Genomic DNA, 18,724 nt, shown 5'->3' with positions numbered 1-18,724 from the left:
TGGGAATTTGACTAAGAGCCGGGACGATAATGGGACTTTGGGTATGAGCCAAAGCCACCATTGCCAAGACCGGGGTCGCCATGTGCGCTGGCGGGTTGCCCCAAAGGCAGGCTGCCCTGAAGATAATAACCGATGGGCACCCAAATAGTCCCACGTGTGATAGTATATGTGTACGGCTAATAATGGAAGACTTACTAGAAAAGGTATTAAGGTACACGTGTACGGTATCCACATGTGGGCTTTGCCTATAAAAGAAAGGAATTCTCCCAAAAATAGTAGAATTCTCCATATAATCGTATTGCGTATTTGGATTAGTCTCCGCATTACCCTAAGATAATTTAAGGGTGTTTACATTTGGCGACTTCACTGGGAACTAGTCCTCGGTACCAATACGTCAAAAACATGAACTCTGAAAAACCCCGACCCCGGGGATCCGAGTTCAAGACAAACTTACTTATCAATCACTTAGTTAAGACCCATTAGATAGCTTTGGAAGAGCACCAAAGGAAGGAAGAAGGCTCGGATCCTATGTGTGTTGAGAAGAAGTTCGGGGTAGAACTCCCTTTTGATGTTGGAGGAAGAGAAGACCCGAAAGACAGAGTTGTACGAGAGGAATGTCGGGAAGTGTTCTCTAAATTCTTTCGAGAGATCAGGTTCACCGAACACCAACAAGAGATGGCTTGTGAGCATATCAGGTTCACCGGGGAAGACCTTCATGAATACTTGGAGAGACATTTCCCAAAGCAAATCACCTTCTCAGAAGAAGATCGGATGGCTGAAGTAGGGCATTTACGCTCCCTATTCATCAAAGTCGGGGTAGGGAAGAACACCCTTAAACGAGCGTTTGTGGACATCGGCGCTTCATTAAATTTAATCTCCCAAGATACTATTTGCCTGTTGCGCATTCCGCCGGTTGCGATAAGACGTTTCAACACTAAATTACAAGACTTCAGCGGGGAGAGACAGAAGACGATTGGAACGATACAGATAGAGATCACGGTCGGACCCATTAAGGCCATATAACTTTTCCATGTAACCGAAGCAATCTTAACATGCCACATCATCCTGGGACAGTCGTGGCTACAAAGACACGGAGTAGTATCTTCCACAGATCACCAATATCTTAAGTTTCTGTGCGAAGGGAAAGAATGACGTATAGCAGCCACGGAGAATCCATTTGAGGACGAAGATAAAAACCTTTCCCCCGAGGCTGCCTTTTACAACAAACAAAACCCGACGACCCCGGATGACGATCTCAGGGGAAAGAAGGAGTGCGAAAGGGAAACGAGTGAACGAAAAGGACACTCTCGATGTTGTATTCAACCCAACGGGAAGAAAAAGTATCACCATGTCATCGAAGAGAGCATGATGGCGGAGGAGGAACAGGTCATACAAGAAATGAAGAGCCTAACTGTTAACGAGCCTGGGCATAATTCGGAACACCCAACTTTCGAAACTAATGGGATCCTCGAACCAACAATCCCTTTGAATCTAGGCATCTTATAGAACCCGAAAGTAATTCAAATTGGTAGTAGCCTAATATTGGAAGAACATGAGGAAATAGAAGGTGTATTAATGGAATTTCAAGACGTCTTCACCTGGACATACGAACATATGTCGGGGATCAACCCAACCCTTGTCTCGCATGAACTCAAAACGTCACCGTCCTTTAAACCGGTAAAGCAGCCTCGGAGGCAATTTTCCCACAAGATTGAGCAACAAAGAGGAAGTTTCAAAGTTGTTGGAAGCAGGGTACATTAAGCCCACACATCATCCGACATGGCTAGCCAATATTGTCCCGGTGGAGAAGAAGAATGGTAAGATACGGTGTTGTGTCGACTTTTGAGATCTCAATAGGGCATGTCCCAAAGACGATTTCTCCCTTCCTCTCATCGATCTTGTTGTCGACTCCACGGATGACCATGAATTGTATGCCTTCATGGATGGATACAGTGGCTACAACCAGGTCAAGATGAAAGAATCGGATGCCCCTAAGACAACGTTCTCAACACCAGATAGGAATTTTTATTATGTAGTCATGCCCTTTGGCTTGAAGAACGCAGGCGCCACGTATAAACGAGCCATGACCCTCATCTTTCACGACCTCAACCATAGGGAAATGGAAGTATATGTGGACGACATCATTGTTAAAGCAAAGAAGACGTCGGATTTCGTACCAAACCTTCGGCGGGTTTTGTCTCGATGCCGGAGTTACGGCCTCAAGATGAACCCAGCTAAATGAACATTCGGGGTAACCTATGGTAAGGTCTTGGGCTTTAAAGTCACTAAGGCTGGGATCGAAATGGATGAGGATAAAGCAAAAGCAATTATGACAATGACAGCCCCGAAAAACAAATAGGAACTTCAAGTATTGATATGCAAGGTTTCCTATGTACGACGATTCATACCAGTCCTAGGCACCAGCATGGCAAGCCTTCTTCCGCTACTCAGAAAAGGGTCCAATTGGGAATAGGGAGAAGAACAACAGATGGCACTTGATAAAATAAAAATGTGTATAACGCGCCCGCATGTAATACGCCCACCAATTCCAGGGGAACCTTTATACCTCTATATGGCAAACACAGATAAATCAATCGGTGTTGTCCTCGTCCAAGATATGGGGAATGATAAGTTAACCCCGATATATTACATAAGTAAAGCACTAAAGGATACGGAGTTACGTCACTCACCAGCGGAAAAGGCGTGCCTCCCCCTAGTCTTAGCAGCACAAAAACTGAGACACTACCTACTAGCACATCAAACATATGTAGTGGCCTCGGGAAACACGATAGCTTACTTTTCCGCAACCACTATCCCGTCCGGGCGAATGGCTCGCTGGTCAGTACAACTCTTTGAGTTCTCCCTCCAACCAGCAAAACCCAAGGGGATCCGAGGTCAATCCATCGCAGACTTGTTGGCAACCTTCCCAGGGTGTGCAACAACTCTTCTCCACGAAGACATCCCCGGAGAAATAGCCGTGGCAGAAGAATCCAAGCCGTGGTTACTTTACTTCGATGGTTCATCACACGGGGACAAAGGGGGTGTCGGGGTTGTTCTGATCACCCCAGATGAAGAATTAATATCCAAAGCATTCAAACTCGACTTCCCATGAACAAATAATGCCGCTGATAATGAAGCTTTCCTTTTGGGGTTGAAGATCTCCAGGGACCTTGGAGCTCAAGACATTGAAGTTAAAGGATACTCTCATCTTCTAATACAACAAATGTTAGGAGAATTTAGCGTCAAAGATCCGACATTGGCTTCATACAGAGACAAAGCCCAGAGATTAGTCGGGGAATTCGAGAGTGTGTCACTTGCCCACACGGGCAGAACAACCTTGGCCACTTTAGCATCTAGTCCGCAGATGATAAATGTGAGTGAAGAAACCATCACGGTGATAAAAAAACACAATCCCATCAACTTGGTTTGAGGACGTCATTTTCAAGGACGGGGACGACTGGCGACGTCCAATTCTAAAGGACCTTAAGCAACAACCTGAGGATCGGTAGTTGTTGTGGAAGACTTTGAGCAAATACAAAATAATAGATGGGAGCTTATACTTTATTACCACCGGGGGGATCCTATGCAGGTGCGTAGGCAGCATGGAAGCAAAAAAATTATTACACCAAATTCATGAACGTACCTGCGGTCTTGGACTCGAAATACCTCTGAAAAGAAGGATCCGACGGGCTGGTTTTCATTGGACAGATATGGTACAACAAGCTCAAACCTTGCAAGACAATTGTGAAGATTGTCAAGGAGCCCCGGTACATGGGGAAGCCTTCATTATTGACGGGGAAGACTGGCGGACCCCATACATCGAGTATCTGACTAAAGAGACTCTGCCAGATGATAAAAAAAGCAGCCAAGAAGCTGGAAAAGAAAGCCCGAAAATTCTTCGTCATAGATGGGGGAACTCTTCCGCCGATGTTTTAATCAAAAAACGCTAAAATGTGTGGATCAAGCAAATGCCACTCGCATCATGGAAGTAAGTCATGACGGGAAACACCAAGGAAAGGCAAGACTTTTCACTCAAATCCACGATGCAGGGTATTACTGGTCAACAATGGAAAGTGACATCACCGAATATGTGAAAAAGTGTGAGCAATGTCAAATCCATGGGAATTTAATCCATGCACCATATACCATGATCCAGGACACTTTTACTCCATGGCCCTTTCATAGTTGGGGGCTAGACATCATCGGACCAATCAACCCTAAATCATCTAAACAACACGAATACATCATCACTGCCACGGAATGTTTCACAAAATGGGTTGAGGCTATACCTATAAAGGGAACCACCGGAGAAGTGATCTCGGCTTTCATCAAAGAACACATAATATGTCGTTTCGGAATTCCTATGTACATCATTTCCGACAATGGTACACCCTTTGTCAATAGCGATGTAACAAAGCTCCTGGGAGCCTTCCAAATTAAGCAAAAGGTATCAACCCCATATTACCCACAGGGGAATGGGCAAGCGGAATCTACTAATAAATCCTTGATCAGAATATTAAGCAGAAGCCTCTACGACAACAAAAGAGCATGGCATGAATAACTCCCACTTGCCCTAATGGCATACCGAATTGCCAAGCGAACATCCATAGGGTCTTAACTGCTGAGGTAATTATAGCCTCGGCGCGAATCCTATCAGCAAGTGGGGTCGACCTCGACAGTCAGCGCTTTCGTTCCCTTGACATGATTGACGAACGGCGGGATATTGCCGAACACAAGAACAAGCAATATCATGAGCGACAAGCAAGATTCTACAACCAACATGTCAAAGAAAGACACTTCGAAAAGGGATAACTTATACTTTCCGTAGCCCCACATGTCCAAAGAGAAGGCTGCCGGAAAATTTTCCCCAAACTAGGAAGGACCATTCCGCATACGCAAAGTCGGGGGATCTGGATACTACAAACTCGAACATGCCGATGACACCAAGATTAAAGGCAAACGTAACTCCAAAATCAATGGGACCTGGTTAAAAAAGTTCTATGCATAAATAAACTATATTCCAAGTGTCTTAACTCAAGGTAAATGCCCACTGCTACCCTTTGTTTTGAATGAAACAATGCATCCTCTACTACTCTACATCTTTTTCTACTTCAGCATATCCTGACTCGTCAATTTAGATTGACGCAACTACATACTCGGCACAAAACACTACAAAAAAAAGGCACTGGGGAGTGAACCCCGGACATGCCAAACACGGGCTTGCCCCGCATAATCTAAACTTCTAACAAGGAATTTATTTCCTTCATATTTTATGCTTAACCACGTATCTATACAGAGTAATCACGGGCAATACCCGGGACCCTCCAAAATTTAACTGGAATGGGAAGAGACCCTACCTCGGAAACTTACCAACAAAAAGGGGGGAGGGAGAAACCCTGCTTGACACACCATTACTAGATTCATTTACACATCATTGCTTGAACATGAACAAACTCGACCCTATCCCGGAAATCCCCGTCGTTACATAGCGAGCTCACTCTCTAAACCAAAAAGAAAAAAGGGAGGGGGAGGGGGAGGAAGGAACTCATAAAACATGGCAAGAAACATGAAAACCAAATGGTTACGTCCATGACATTGACAAACAGAGCAACACATAAAACAATAAAGAAACAAATTATAGTTTTACATCAGAAGCAAGAAAATAAAAACTAAACTAATCAAGGAAGTTGTACATCCGAAACAAGAAAATGAAATTGTAAACCAAATTATCAAGGAAGCCTGTGGAGCTCCTCCCGTGCCCGTTCCAGAGCAATGGCGACTGTGTACTTACCACGAAGCGCCGAAAGTATACGAAAGAATGTTATCAAACGCTGCCTCTGATAATAACGGTAGTACACGAAAAATAGAGGATGCAGCAGGAGACCTTCATCCCGAGCTTCATCCATCAGACGCTCCGAGTTTGCTATGAGAGTATCCGAATGATCATGGCAAGTGGTGAGCTGGTTAAAAACAATGGGAAGCACCCTGGAAAGGTGTTAAAGGCGAACTATTTCCAAGACCAGGCGGACATGAGACATTGCAAAAGAAAAATTGATTAAGACTTAGAAAGAAAAGAAAGATAATTAAACTCCTTTTTATAGAAGGGTAATTAATTACAGTCATTAATGAATTCAACTGCCACTCATCTGAAACGCAAGACAAAAAAAAGGGAAAAGAGAAAACAACAAAGGGAAAGCACGAGTGAGACGCCCACGGCTAAACTGCACGATGATGGGCGATAGCTTGATCAACCGCTGCCGAGAAAGAGCGAGCCTCATCCAAGGAACGACGTGCCCTTACGCACTCAACATCCATATCCACCAACAATTTATAAGTACGACCTAGCGTTTCCGGGGAAACCTTTACCTGAACAACCATTTCATGAGTTTTCGATTGTTCCACCCACTCGGCCCAAAGACGAGCATGCACTGCCCGACAATGGGTCACTAAGAAATCTACTTCTCCTCGAACTAATGATAAACGACGAGCCTCCTTGGAAGAGTCTCCTCTAATCACCAAGCCAGGTGTCGACCCAAGGAATACTGAACGACCTTCCCGATGATGCGCCATCACGACCACGGAAAATCCCAGAAAGAAAATTAAAGAAGACTTGGGGAGAAGGAAAAATAGCAAGACAATTGTCAAGACAGGTACTTATACTAACAGAGGAAAGCGCTTGAAACGAGTAATAAAGGGGATCAACATCAAAGAAAGAAAGACGCGTGGAAGACGGAAGGAAACATTGGGACAAGGAATTCTGAGAGAAACAAGAATCATGACTGACAGGGAGCTTCAGGAAAAGTAGAAAGCCTCAGGCCTGGAGTTGCAATTAACTGGGGGCTTCACCGAGAGAGGAATCATAAGGAGACATTGTTTTGAGCATGAGTTAATGACTGACCGCCGAGTCTACAAGCCTCGACAATACAGTCAGGGGGCTAATGTAAACATGGGAATTTGACTAAAAGCCGGGGACGATAATGGGGCTTTGGGTATGAGCCAAAGCCACCATTGCCAAGACCGAGGTCGCCATGTGCGCTGGCGGGTTGCCCCAAACGCAGGTTGCCCTGAAGATAATAACCGATGGGCGCCCAAATAATCCCACGTGTGATAGTACATGTGTACGGCTAATAATGGAAGACTTACTAGAAAAGGTATTAAGATACACATGTACGGTATCCACATATGGGGCTTTGCCTATCAAAGCAAGGAATTCTCCCAAAAAGAGTAGAATTCTCCAGATAATCATATTGTGTATTGGAATTAGTCTCCACATTACCCTAAAATAATTTAAGGGTGTTTACAGATACAAGGTCAAGATTAATGGTTGTTCTCATTGTCGATGCATTTGGCCAAAAGTTATCAGGCCTCGTGGTACAGTGGTGTTGTTTTCCCATGTTGATATGTCATGTTTATTTTATGCAGGACTGTTTTAACTTATTTCAAATTTGCGCCAACGGCTTCTGACAGTAGATTTGGGCGCACAACTGACAGAAGAGGTATGGTTCTAAATAATGTTCGTCAAACTTATATACTGACATGACACGGAAGAAAGAAAGATCAGTGAACTTCCTTCTTTGTACGGTGTAAGGTAGACTAGAAATGCCAAACTGAATGTCCTATCTAGCTACTACGAGAAACTACAACGGAAACAATTTTCAGTCATTTTATTTTCTTCATCTGCTTTTCCATATTCAGTTGGGAAGAGTTTTGTCGTGATGTATCATTAGAAAAGCTTGGACGCATCGCACGAGTCGTAGGGAGAATGAAGAAATGAGAACGGCCAAAATTAACCTAGGATGAACTGATTAAGCGGGACCTGAAAGACCGAGGCTTGAAGAGAGAGTTGGTGTTCGGCAGAACAGCGTGGAGGACATCGATCCACGTGAAAGAAGTATGTACATGAGGTGCGTGACTAGTACCTGAAAGACCCTTCTTTACCTTTGATTATTCGTTTCAAGCTTTCTCTCTTAGTAGGACTGTGCAAACCGCGAACAAGTAAACCGTCATGGCAGAATTGTGAAAGAGGACATCCCTCAATAGCTCTGCAGCTCGCAGGATCGTGAAGGGGAATAATCACCCCACAGCCCGGCAGCCGGGACATGGAGTACGTGACCTCATCACCTACATGGTCGCGAATGCGTAATCCCATGGAAGTGATGGGACACTAACCTCCCTGTGCTGAAAACGAACAAGACACGGAAGGTGTTAAGTTAAGGATTACTCTTATCTTCGGGTAAGTTGCGTCTCGGCCAACAGACAGCCGGTGTAAAAACTTCGTCGCACCCTTGGGGATATGGTCTTTACGAGACAATATCCCTGCTCGACCTGGTACTTGCTACTGGAAAAGAGCTTTGGTTTTGGTTTTGGTATCACTAGAAAAGCTTGGATGGTTCCTTCTCGAACCTGAAGAGGTCTGTGATATTCAAGGGAGCAATAGTTTCAATCTGGAGCGCTGTCTGCAGTCTTTTGGGCATAGGGATCTGACGAAGTTCTCGTCTAGCTCTGGTCAAGTGGAAGCTTCACCTAGAATGAACAGAAGGTAGGCAGGACATATCGATTATAGACTATATCTGGATTTCCAGTTTTGTTTTCAACATGATTGTTTGCATGGTTGACATCCCTTCAATTTTCTTAGGATTGTGAAATCGGTTAGATAGCCACTTCCAGTTGACCTCTACTCTTAGGAAGAGCTATGAGAGGGTCCTCTTAGCAGTCAGTCAGAGGTGGCCCATACTTCTTTATGGTCCTGTTAGTGTTAGTGCTGGAAAGACAGCATTGATCAATGAGTTGGCTCAACAGAGTGGAAATCAAGGTATGCCTTTCAGAAAAATTTCATTTATATCTTGCCTGCTACAGCTTATAGCAAAACTCTGATTGGGAGTTATGTACTGAGCAGCCTGGAGAATTCCGATGGCAGCCGGGTTCTCTTACTCAGGTTTGTGTAGTCTAGGTATTAGTTCGTTTTGTGAATGGTTGATTGGTATCCTTTATTGTACTTACATTTACTTTCAGGCTCTTCTGAATGGACTCTGGGTAGTGTTCGAGGACTTCGATAAAGCACCATCAGATGTACAAAGTGTTCTTTTACCTCTACTGGAAGGTGCAAGTACATTCGTGGGGAGGTAAGATTTGCTGATGAAACAGTCATCCATGCTTTATTTGCATAGATTTTCTTCTATCTGTGTGATTCTCTTTATTCTTAGGTGTATAATGTCGATTTCTTGTTCATTGACATTCTTTAGGTAGAAATGTTTCTTCTCGTAATTTCAGTTTGGATCATTCTGGATTTTCTCCCCGTCCTCAGAAGGATACGTCTTATCTGTTAGTTTTTGTTGATGATCCTGCTGAACTCTTCTCTTTTTTTCCTTGTTCTGTTTTTATGATCCTTTTAAGTTATATTTGTGTGATGTACTATGCGGCAATCTTTTATTTTACTGTGGATGTCTTACAGTATCCAGAACTTGTTGCAGGCAATCAGTGTGGCACCTAGCTTTCGGTTGTTCGCTACAATATCAGTTTCGAAGGATGATATTTCTCATAGTTCAGGTGCTTTTGACTGTCATCCTTATTGTTTTCCCCTTTCCCATGTCAATGGTACTCTACTTGGTAAAGGCATGTCATCCAGGTTATGCGTCATATGTATGTCATGAAATTGCAACTCTGGGATTTGAAATCTGTAGTTTGAGCAAGGTAAACCTGCTTTACTGAGAGTATTGTACTAGCTGAAGGGTCTTTGGGTATTGATCTAAATAGCAGAATTTTCAATTAACAAAGAGGGTAGACTTCATTTTGACTCTAAAGCTAGGATTGAGTTCCAGCTTTAGAGTTCTCCTCAACAACCATCTAAGCTTGGGCAGTGCAGTAGGTGGTTAGTTGATTGTACACTGCTTGCATACCTCCTCTCAGACATTAGCTGGTTCTTAGGATTCGAATAGCTGGTCTGCAATCTAAATTTTCAGGACTAGTGGAATGATGAGTAGTTGAATGTTAAGCGTCTTTCAGAACTGAGACAGAAGAGCTCAGAGTCTGATAATTAGCCTGAGTTTAGCGCCATTGTCAAACTATGTTCATGAGAGATGTCTGTTGTCAGCCCCTGGAGGTTGGGTGAACCCTGAATTTGAAACCTTGTTTATTTATTTTTGTACCAATATGTTAGAAAATACAGTTCCCAGACCAATGTATCATACTGAAGTCATTTGTGCAGGTTTTATGATTGGTTCTATATTTACCCTTTTCTTCTTTTAGATTTCGTTTGTATCTCTTCATTAATAATGACTGGGGGTGCTTCCACGTTTCAGGAAGGATATCATCTGGTGGAAAGAGTATTAAATTAATTGGACCACCTAATAATAACGATTTATTAGATATAGTAAAAAAACGGTATCTCCAATTAGATGATACTGCTGCAGAAAGGATTATAGGTATGCTAGTTCTGTTTGTTATGTGAATGCTATTTTTGGATGTCAGTACATGTATCACATAAGTCTTTATTTCCTCCAGAAACTTTCAAAGCTGTAAATGTTGTTGCTTCACAGCAAAGCGGAGGATTTCAATCTACCAACAGGTTTTCTTTAAGGTATTATAAATTAATTTCTAGCAGCAATTTCATCATAAATCTTTTATTGAATGTTGTTAAGTATCTTTTTCTTTTCTATGCTGCAGGGATCTATTGAAATGGTGCAAAAGAATTACAGGGTTAGGATTCAGCTTTGTGGGAATTAGTTTGACAGTTCATGAGTGCAAAAGTATCTATCAAGATGCGAGTCAGGCTGCAGTTTCATTCTATTAGAAGGTGGTCATATGTGCGACAAAATACAAGAATCACTTGCTAGCATACTCACGTGGTTTTATTTCAGGCAGTAGATATTTTTGCGGCTTCCTAGGCTTTTTCTGAAAACCGCATATATCAATAAAGAAGGAAATCCTCTCTTTTGTAGTATGAGTTTTCTTACTTGGTCTGAGTTTTCTCATTTAGAAACCCTCTTTTCTTTTTCTGTATTTGATAAACAAAGTGGGAATAACTGTACGTTTAAGGACAGACTTATGCAGGTGCTTCCAGATCATCTTTAAATTTTATCAACCTTTCCAATCACATTTAAGATTGTAGTTGAATATATATTAGAAAAAAGAAAAAAGACACACATAAGTTCTAACAGAAGGAGATAGAGAACACATTCATAACTTTAGGTAACAAAAAGATCACAACACCAACCCATATTTTACTCAGAAACCACTTTTTGCTTCTTCGTTTCCTGCGAATCATTATCCTTTTCTTTCTTGGGCTTACCTTCGCGGCGTTCCCTCTTCAGCCCCTTTACGTTGTTAAATAGTGGCATAGAACCAACCTAACCACCAAAAGGAAACACAACATACTTGAGATCAGGAAATAGCAGGCTTTTACAAGAGATATTGCGAGTCAGATGATTATAGTGTCCAATTTTAAATTTCCCATGAAACTTTTTACCTTCAATATCTTTTCGGCTGATCATTTTATTTGTTAGACAATTGTGTAAATCATTTCACTTAAAGAATGTACATTTTCGGGACACCTTACATATAACAGTAGTTACTATACTCACATGGGAATATTTTCTTAGTTATCGGAGAAGGGAAGGTAATTATGCTCTATGGTAATCATTTCACTTAAAGAATGTACATCTTCGGGACACCTTACATATAACAGCAGTTACTATACTCAAGTGGGAATATTTTCTTAGTTATCAGAGAAGGGAAGGGAAGGGAAGGTAATTATGCTCTATGGTACTATGGAAAAGCAGTCTTGGCCTTTTCTCAGCAGTGCTACTGTGATTCAAGTAAAAAAAAAAAAAGGAAAAGTTCTTCTCTTACCTCTTGATCTGGAATATACACCCTTCCACGAACACCTTCAAAATCACTCTTAACATTTTTGGGCTGCAAAACAACCAGGCCAGTAGCATTAAATATGAACCATGAGACAGCTGAACAGAAGTAAGCATGCAAAGTAGAGTGGAATGACGATAACGAGAGTATTCAGGTTTAAACCTTCTTTTTATGAGGGTCGATAGACTTTCTCATAGCTTGTTTGGTTACGCCTTCGTTAGGAAGCCGATGACGCCGAACTACCAAATCCATGGAGGGGCCAACTTCAACCAGCTCCATCCTTGGGACAACTGTACCTGATCTTTTCAGTCTCAGAGCACAATGCGTGAAGAATACAGTATTTGAGGAAGTAGCTGTACATACGTAAACTCGATCTACACCAGAAAGATTTAAATTCTCGATGACCTACAAAAAAAGCAGGTTCCAGCTCTTAAAAACACTTTACTTCAACAATATAAGGAAATGAAGGGGAGTCTGAGTAAAAGGTTACCTCTCCTCTGAACAACTCTAACAGCACCTCCTTCAAGTGCTTCAATTCTTCCACACTCTCAAAACCTTCGCCTATGAAGGCAAAGAAGGGTTTGCTTCCAACTCGAGGAGCCAATTTCTTGTCGTATGAGAAATCCTTCATCGATTTGAAGTTTTCCACCCCAACTTCAACAAGGTCATAGATGTGGTGATCATAAGTACGTCCAAGAACGAGATTGTTTGGTCGTTTCTTTGAGTGAGCTCCGTACTAGTAGAAAAGAGAAAAAAAAAACAAATATGTGAGCAGTTGAAAAATGGCAACGCAGAGCAAACAATACCATCACATGACTTGTTAACATTTAGAAGGACATCAATAACAGCAAACGTTCTAGACATTATGTGTTCAGGTAAGCCAAAAAAAAAAGAAACAGCTTCACCTATTGATACAAACTTGAAAACAGGGTAAGGGCCTTCTTAGTATAATATTGGGTTACACCGACAGGTGGTAACACTTTCCTATTATGCAGCTATCAACAGAAGGGATTTCATGGAACGTCGCTTGAAGCGGTGGTGTGTCGGTCCTATAAGTAATTGAGCTTCCAATTCTTCACAGTTGCTTTTGAGGTATATTAGTCCAGGTAGTACTTAAACATACTACCTCACTTTGAAAGGACCAGCATGCTCTTTAACAGTAAATATAAGAATCTAAAGGGGCTAATACTACATGTTATCAAAAGAACAGTACAGTCTCTTTACTACAAAAAATAGAAACGGTGCACCAAGGATGAATGGCATTGAAAAAATACGAAAGGAAGACATCCTTAATAGTTTGATCATCGAAACATATTTTCCCTAATTCTTATTGTTTCTCTCTATACATAGAAATCTCAAGTAGGATCAAGAATCTGAACACACTTCAACACGTTAGTTTCTATATAAAAAAGTTAGCAGTGAGGATGTGATATTTCAGTACCATGAAAGCAAGAAGGCCAGCAAAAAAAAGTTTCCTTACCACAAATAAACTGCAATCGGTTTTGAGAGAATAGAACTCTAGCGATGTTTCACCGCCATTCTCAAAGGGTCTGATGTTGTCATTCTTCCGAGTATATCTTATAGCACTACCCCTTTTGAGATGATAAAGCTCAGTCAACACATTATTCAGCATATTGCTTGTCTTAGTACCTTGAAGGATTAGTGTTTTCTTCCCATTCTCAATCTACATTAAGAAGTTAACAGAGGTTGTATCAACAGTATGTTTCATCTCAAAAATGCCAATCCACAATAAGTCTACACCAGTTAAAACAACTAACAAAGAGAAAAAGTGTACTCACAAGTTTTGGAGCACGCTTTTCAACTGCTCGCTTAGCTCTATCTGATTTGGGGATTCTGATTTCCAATCCCATGATTAACTACAAACCCAAAAAGACATGCACAGAATGATCAGTCAATACACAAAACTAACAGCATAAAGAAGCTGAACTAAGCGTCAGCAAAACCTGCAACTAGCCTGTATAACGAGCAGACAACTAGCAACTAGCTTATTTATATAGAGAGCAGACAGACAACTAGCCTTGGCAAAACCAAAATTTCACTAGGCAACTAGCTTAGGCAACAAACTAGCTTAAATAAAGAGAGCAAGAAAACTAGCAACTAGCAGTGTCAAACCATACACAACTGCTCATCAAGACTAGCAACTTACAGGATAGTTATTCTCCAGTGAACCTTTTGGCAGATGTCAGTGAAGTCACTGGAGAATTTGTTTAGTTCTTACTAAATCATGTTTCAAAAAGCTTGAGCCAATAATTAAGAAGACGAGAAAAGAGTAAACAAGTAATTAAACAAACAATAAACTCATGGTAATGTCGGCTAAAAGCTTGTATATTAAAATAAACAGAACCAGTTAACAAAATCTGAGCTACTATTTAGTTTCCATAAGTGCATTGAAGCATACAACTAATTCAAAAACCCAGAGTTGAATCCATATTTTACATTTGGTAAGTAATATGTTTTCAAAAGTGATGAAAACTTAGGGTTTATTTTGAAAAACTGTAGAAATAAGCTGAGAACTCTGTAAAATCTTACTGTAGTATAGAGAGAAATCAATTGGTTCGATAAAACCAATAGCTCTGATAGAAATTAATGGAGGAAGAAAGTTAGTCAATTACCTGGTGGAAGAAGACGATGACCTAAACGGTGGGAGAGAATACGGAGGTCTCGAACTACGTCGAGAGAGAAAGAGATTTACAGTTAAACCTAGGACGCTTTTATGTTAGGGTTTGGGATTTAGATATATTACACCTTTACCCTTGAACATATATAAATTATGCTCCAGTCCCTGACATCCTTATTTTTACATCTTCCGGGTCCTCAAGCCGGTGCGAAGTTGTTAACCTCTGAGTTTCATTAATTTCATTAACAAGTAAGACTAGATAGTAACCCGTGCTGCGCATCGGGTTGTGCCAATTTTTGTGTTTGTGTGCTTGTGAGATTTTCAAAGAGAATTGGTATTGGCCTTGAGGCTTGTTTTAATAGTTTTGCATCTTTAGTTTAATGAGATTAGAGAGCTAAATTCTAATTTGATTCTAGATCAATCAGATGCAATCAACACGAATCTGCGATGATGGAAACTCTATACTATGAAGGCCCAAGGCCAAGATACTCCAAAAAAATTTGAAATCAATTATTAATGAATCATCCAGTTTGATACAGCAAACATCCTACACTTAAAAATGTAAAATCTAAAATTTGATAGTAGAATAAACAACTTAAAAGTTAAAATGTACAACAACCGAAACTCTAAGAGCATCTAAATCTGAAATCCTGAAGCCGAGAGACTCTATGTTGCTCCAATAGTAGCGGCCATCTCAATCCACGCATATTCGAGAGAGTCGCCACTACCGCATTAACCCGGTAAAAAGAAATTAAACCCGAAAACATGTTCATAACAATCTTACCAGCGGCGAGGGATATGTGGTAAGAATCCTTTCCAGGCCATGCTTCTTGAGATGGCAGATGGTTTTGTCCAAGGCTTAGACATCGAATACTGCCATTTCCGTAATCCAACTTAAACTAAGCATACTATGTTTCATACTCTATCAATTTCCATTGCAACTGGTAAACTTTGTTGACGAAAAAAATGCCTGTATTTACCCACCACAACATTTCAGTTATTACAGATGGGAATCAGTAATGAAGGAAAGAACGTGGTATAATCACATTCACAGTAGTAATGGAATTCTATTTCACAGTGAATAATCTCTTCCAACATGAGATACTATAGCACATGTAGAGAAAGAATAGTAGTAATGGAATTCTATTTTACAATGAATAATCTAATCCAACATGAGATACTAAAGCAAATTAGAGAAAGAATGGTAAATAACTAATTAGGAATGAAATACACTTGAGAAAGCCTACAAATCAAACTGTCTTTACCAACAATCCCGTGACCTTTTTTGTTGTTGGTGGTGTTTTTGAAGTCAGACATTCTGAAGGGATATCTTAAGAAATCATTTCCACGCATACATGTAATGAAAATATCGATATATGGACCATGAGGAAAATAAAAGTAAGACAGCAAAAGTGACAACAAAATATTTGAAGTTTAAACGATGGGAGACAACAAAATCAATCCTATTCAAGCGAGGTTTCAATGTCAGAAGTTGTTGTCCAGCGACAAAGTAGCCTTGTTAACGTTGCCCTAAAAGAAAAGAGGGTTCTACAGTATTCATCCAGAATTCAATTTAAAAATAAAATTCAAAATGCTAGATAAGTAAGAAAATGCCTATAAGACATTGGTGTGTCATAACTAATCAACGTCACTGAACATTGGGGTGATAATGGTATTAAAGGTGAAATTGACCATGTATACAATAGATGTTGTAGCTTACCTGGCATCCACTAACCAACAGAAACATAGTGGACAATACCAACTCACTGCAGCAGTAGTGCTAGGCCAAAGCAGCTTGCATCCCTATTTGGTTCAGTTATACACAAAGTTTGATCAACAGAACTGCCGAATACCAACCAAAAACAAAGAATTGAGCAAAATGAAGAATTTTGTTTACCTCTTCCATTTGAGAGGACCCAACTCATGAATATCTTTCTCACCAGTTGATTGGATTAAGGGCTTATGTATTGTTTGTCTTCCGATGGACCATTTAACATCATTTTCTTGGAAAAAAAAATCTGCAGTAAAACGTATATGTGAGACTGAATTAAGAGAGCTAACATTGAAAACCAAAACAAAACCAAAAATTTCAGGCTGGGACCCTTCAGGTATCAAAAATTAGTATCAATCATCAGTATCAACAAAAATGTTAATAGTTATATAGTCCTTCTGCAAGAAAAGACATCCAACGCTGCTCAAGTCAGTGATATTCTTCATTGGATATATATTGATCAAGTCAAGATGAAAATGTTTATGCTTGGGTGGCTGCTAACCGTGCTCTTGGAATTTAGGAATTGCTCCCGAGAATACACAGGAATAGTTTGAACTCTACAGGTGTTATGTCCAACTCGTTGTCTGTTACCTGCATGAAGTAATATTCTTTAGATAACAACTGTGTTTTGTTTCCAATAATTCATGGAGTTTCTGATTGTTTTTTGTTAAGCCAATTGTCGATAAAGAGGTATTATTATATATGATATGAATTATGAGTCATAAGTAAAATTTAAGGCTCCCGATGCTCAGTGAATGTTATAGTCAACATGAATGATATAGTTCATAGAATTAATAATTTGTATCCTGATTGGTCAAGCTCAAGGCTACCAAGAAATGTTAAATTTGACAATCCTCCAACTTCTGTGCTTAGCAATGGCTCCTTTTCCCCTAATATATCATGAGCAGAACTTTCTATCTTTTCATTAATCATAGAAGAGAAATAAATGGAAAAAAGAAGAAGTTAACCAAAATTAATACCGTTAGCAATAATAAAACTTGCAGCGAAGACGTCAGAGAACTTCAGAGTGCAAACCTAAAGTTTTGCAAGAGGTTGAAAATTTGTGATGAATTTCTTCTTGGCATTTCTACAAACAGTTAAACTGTGTTAGGTTTGGTCTTTCAAAATTACACAAAAAATCAACACAATGCTAAGAAAGCTATGTTTGAAATCAAAGTTGTCAGAGATTTTATATCTCCATTAATTTCAAATAGATCTCTAATCCGAAATCAAAATTACAAAAATAAAAAGAGTGAATGAAGAGACATATGTACCTGCAAATGCAGTATATCAAATGTCGTAAGCAAACAATGCATCTAATTTAGTGAGTAACAATTTCCCTAAACATATTAGAAAAAATAGAGACAAACCTCAAAAAAAAATATTAGTAAAGTGGAATTGATAAATCTCAATCAAAACTAATTATGAATAAACCAAAACCAACCTGGGTGTGAAACGAAGATGCTTGACGAACTGATTCAGCAAGAAGATATTGAACAGTAAGATAACACTGGAAGTGGGAGGTAGTTTTGATCGTGATTAAATTTGTTCGATAAAATTCCTAATTATAACAAACTGGGATTAGGTTATCTGAAACTATTGATTTCAATAACAGATAAAACTTCAGATTACTCATAATATTTAAAACTATTGATTTCAATAAAATTATAAAAATAGAAGTATTATCAAGGCACCTACCAACTTAATCAAAATTGAGCCCAACACTTGAAGATTGCTGAAAATTTAATATATAGGAACTCCTTTGATCAGAAACAAACAATTGTTGGCAGGATCTATTACGACTGTTTACGGTGATTTCTTATTCAATTATCCAGGAGAACAATAATAGAACCAAATTCCTCAGGTTCTGATCATACCCATCGGAATTGTGACTACGAAGTATTTATTTTGTGGGGAGTATCAAATCAAAGGGGGGTTCTGGAATTTACAGTTTTTCTTTTCTTCTTCCTTTTTGCTCGTCAGTTGAATAGAGAGATAGTGGGGTTATGGCCAAATGGGTCGAGGACTCGAGGGGAGATGTAAATGAAGTGTGAGTAAGCATAAAAGTTAATTGTGTGGGGCTATGGTGAACGAGAGCTCTATTTGTTAATACTTTCGTCAGAATTTTCCACATCAGATTTGGGCGAGGTCAGAATGAAGGAGAATTAAAATTTTAGATTCAATTATTGTCTTGTTTGATTGACTGATTGTTTACATCAAGTAATGATATATCGAAGATGAAAAACATGATAAAATACAAATGATTTGTATCACAATTACAAGTAAATTGTAATACATCATATAGGTAAAAAACATGAATTTCACCGACAAATTTGATGATATTTGAGGGATGGCTAGTGAATTAAGATTCTGCGATTCTGATTCGAAGAATTTTTCTTCTTCATTGTCTTCTTCAATAAGATAAAATTGTCCCAAAGGGGAGTAGTATGCACACA

The 18,724-nt window shown here is 39.9% G+C and overlaps 1 protein-coding gene and 1 long non-coding RNA gene across 3 annotated transcripts; both read right to left on the bottom strand.

The window, feature by feature from the left end:
- Window positions 1–10,975: 10,975 nt before the first annotated feature.
- Window positions 10,976–14,602, bottom strand: LOC113275551 (ribosome production factor 2 homolog). Its single transcript, XM_026525078.1, has 7 exons — window positions 14,493–14,602; window positions 13,659–13,736; window positions 13,340–13,543; window positions 12,350–12,595; window positions 12,022–12,264; window positions 11,848–11,910; window positions 10,976–11,345 (listed from the first exon to the last, which is right to left on the bottom strand). Exons 2-7 carry the CDS (start codon window positions 13,728–13,730, stop codon window positions 11,220–11,222), a joined length of 954 nt encoding a protein of 317 aa, XP_026380863.1. The 5' UTR covers window positions 13,731–13,736; window positions 14,493–14,602; the 3' UTR covers window positions 10,976–11,219.
- A 381-nt stretch (window positions 14,603–14,983) lies between these two features.
- Window positions 14,984–18,269, bottom strand: LOC113275552. 2 transcript variants are annotated; one of them, XR_003323667.1, is made up of 8 exons: window positions 17,967–18,269; window positions 17,713–17,829; window positions 17,543–17,608; window positions 17,249–17,355; window positions 16,771–16,859; window positions 16,395–16,515; window positions 16,218–16,300; window positions 14,984–15,827 (listed from the first exon to the last, which is right to left on the bottom strand). It is a non-coding gene; the product is annotated as an uncharacterized LOC113275552 (long non-coding RNA). The 2 variants fall into 2 exon arrangements; XR_003323666.1 differs by having other exon boundaries at window positions 14,984–15,467.
- Between the last annotated feature and the right edge of the window lie 455 nt (window positions 18,270–18,724).

The sequence above is a fragment of the Papaver somniferum genome, chromosome 4 (genome assembly GCF_003573695.1).
Source record: "Papaver somniferum cultivar HN1 chromosome 4, ASM357369v1, whole genome shotgun sequence".
NCBI classification, from domain to species: domain Eukaryota; kingdom Viridiplantae; phylum Streptophyta; class Magnoliopsida; order Ranunculales; family Papaveraceae; genus Papaver; species Papaver somniferum.
The sequence above is the reverse complement of the archived record's forward strand: the minus strand, read 5'-3'. Positions and strand labels throughout refer to the sequence as shown.

What these genes read in the sequence shown, in the direction of transcription:
- LOC113275551 (XM_026525078.1), bottom strand. Translation starts at nt 13,730, where the DNA reads ATGGGATTGGAAATCAGAATCCCCAAATCAGATAGAGCTAAGCGAGCA. An exon ending in TCGACCCTCATAAAAAGAAG is followed by an intron (nt 11,911 to 12,021) that starts GTTTAAACCTGA and finishes GTTGTTTTGCAG; the next exon opens with CCCAAAAATGTTAAGAGTGA. An exon ending in TGTATATTCCAGATCAAGAG is followed by an intron (nt 11,346 to 11,847) that starts GTAAGAGAAGAA and finishes TTTGGTGGTTAG; the next exon opens with GTTGGTTCTATGCCACTATT.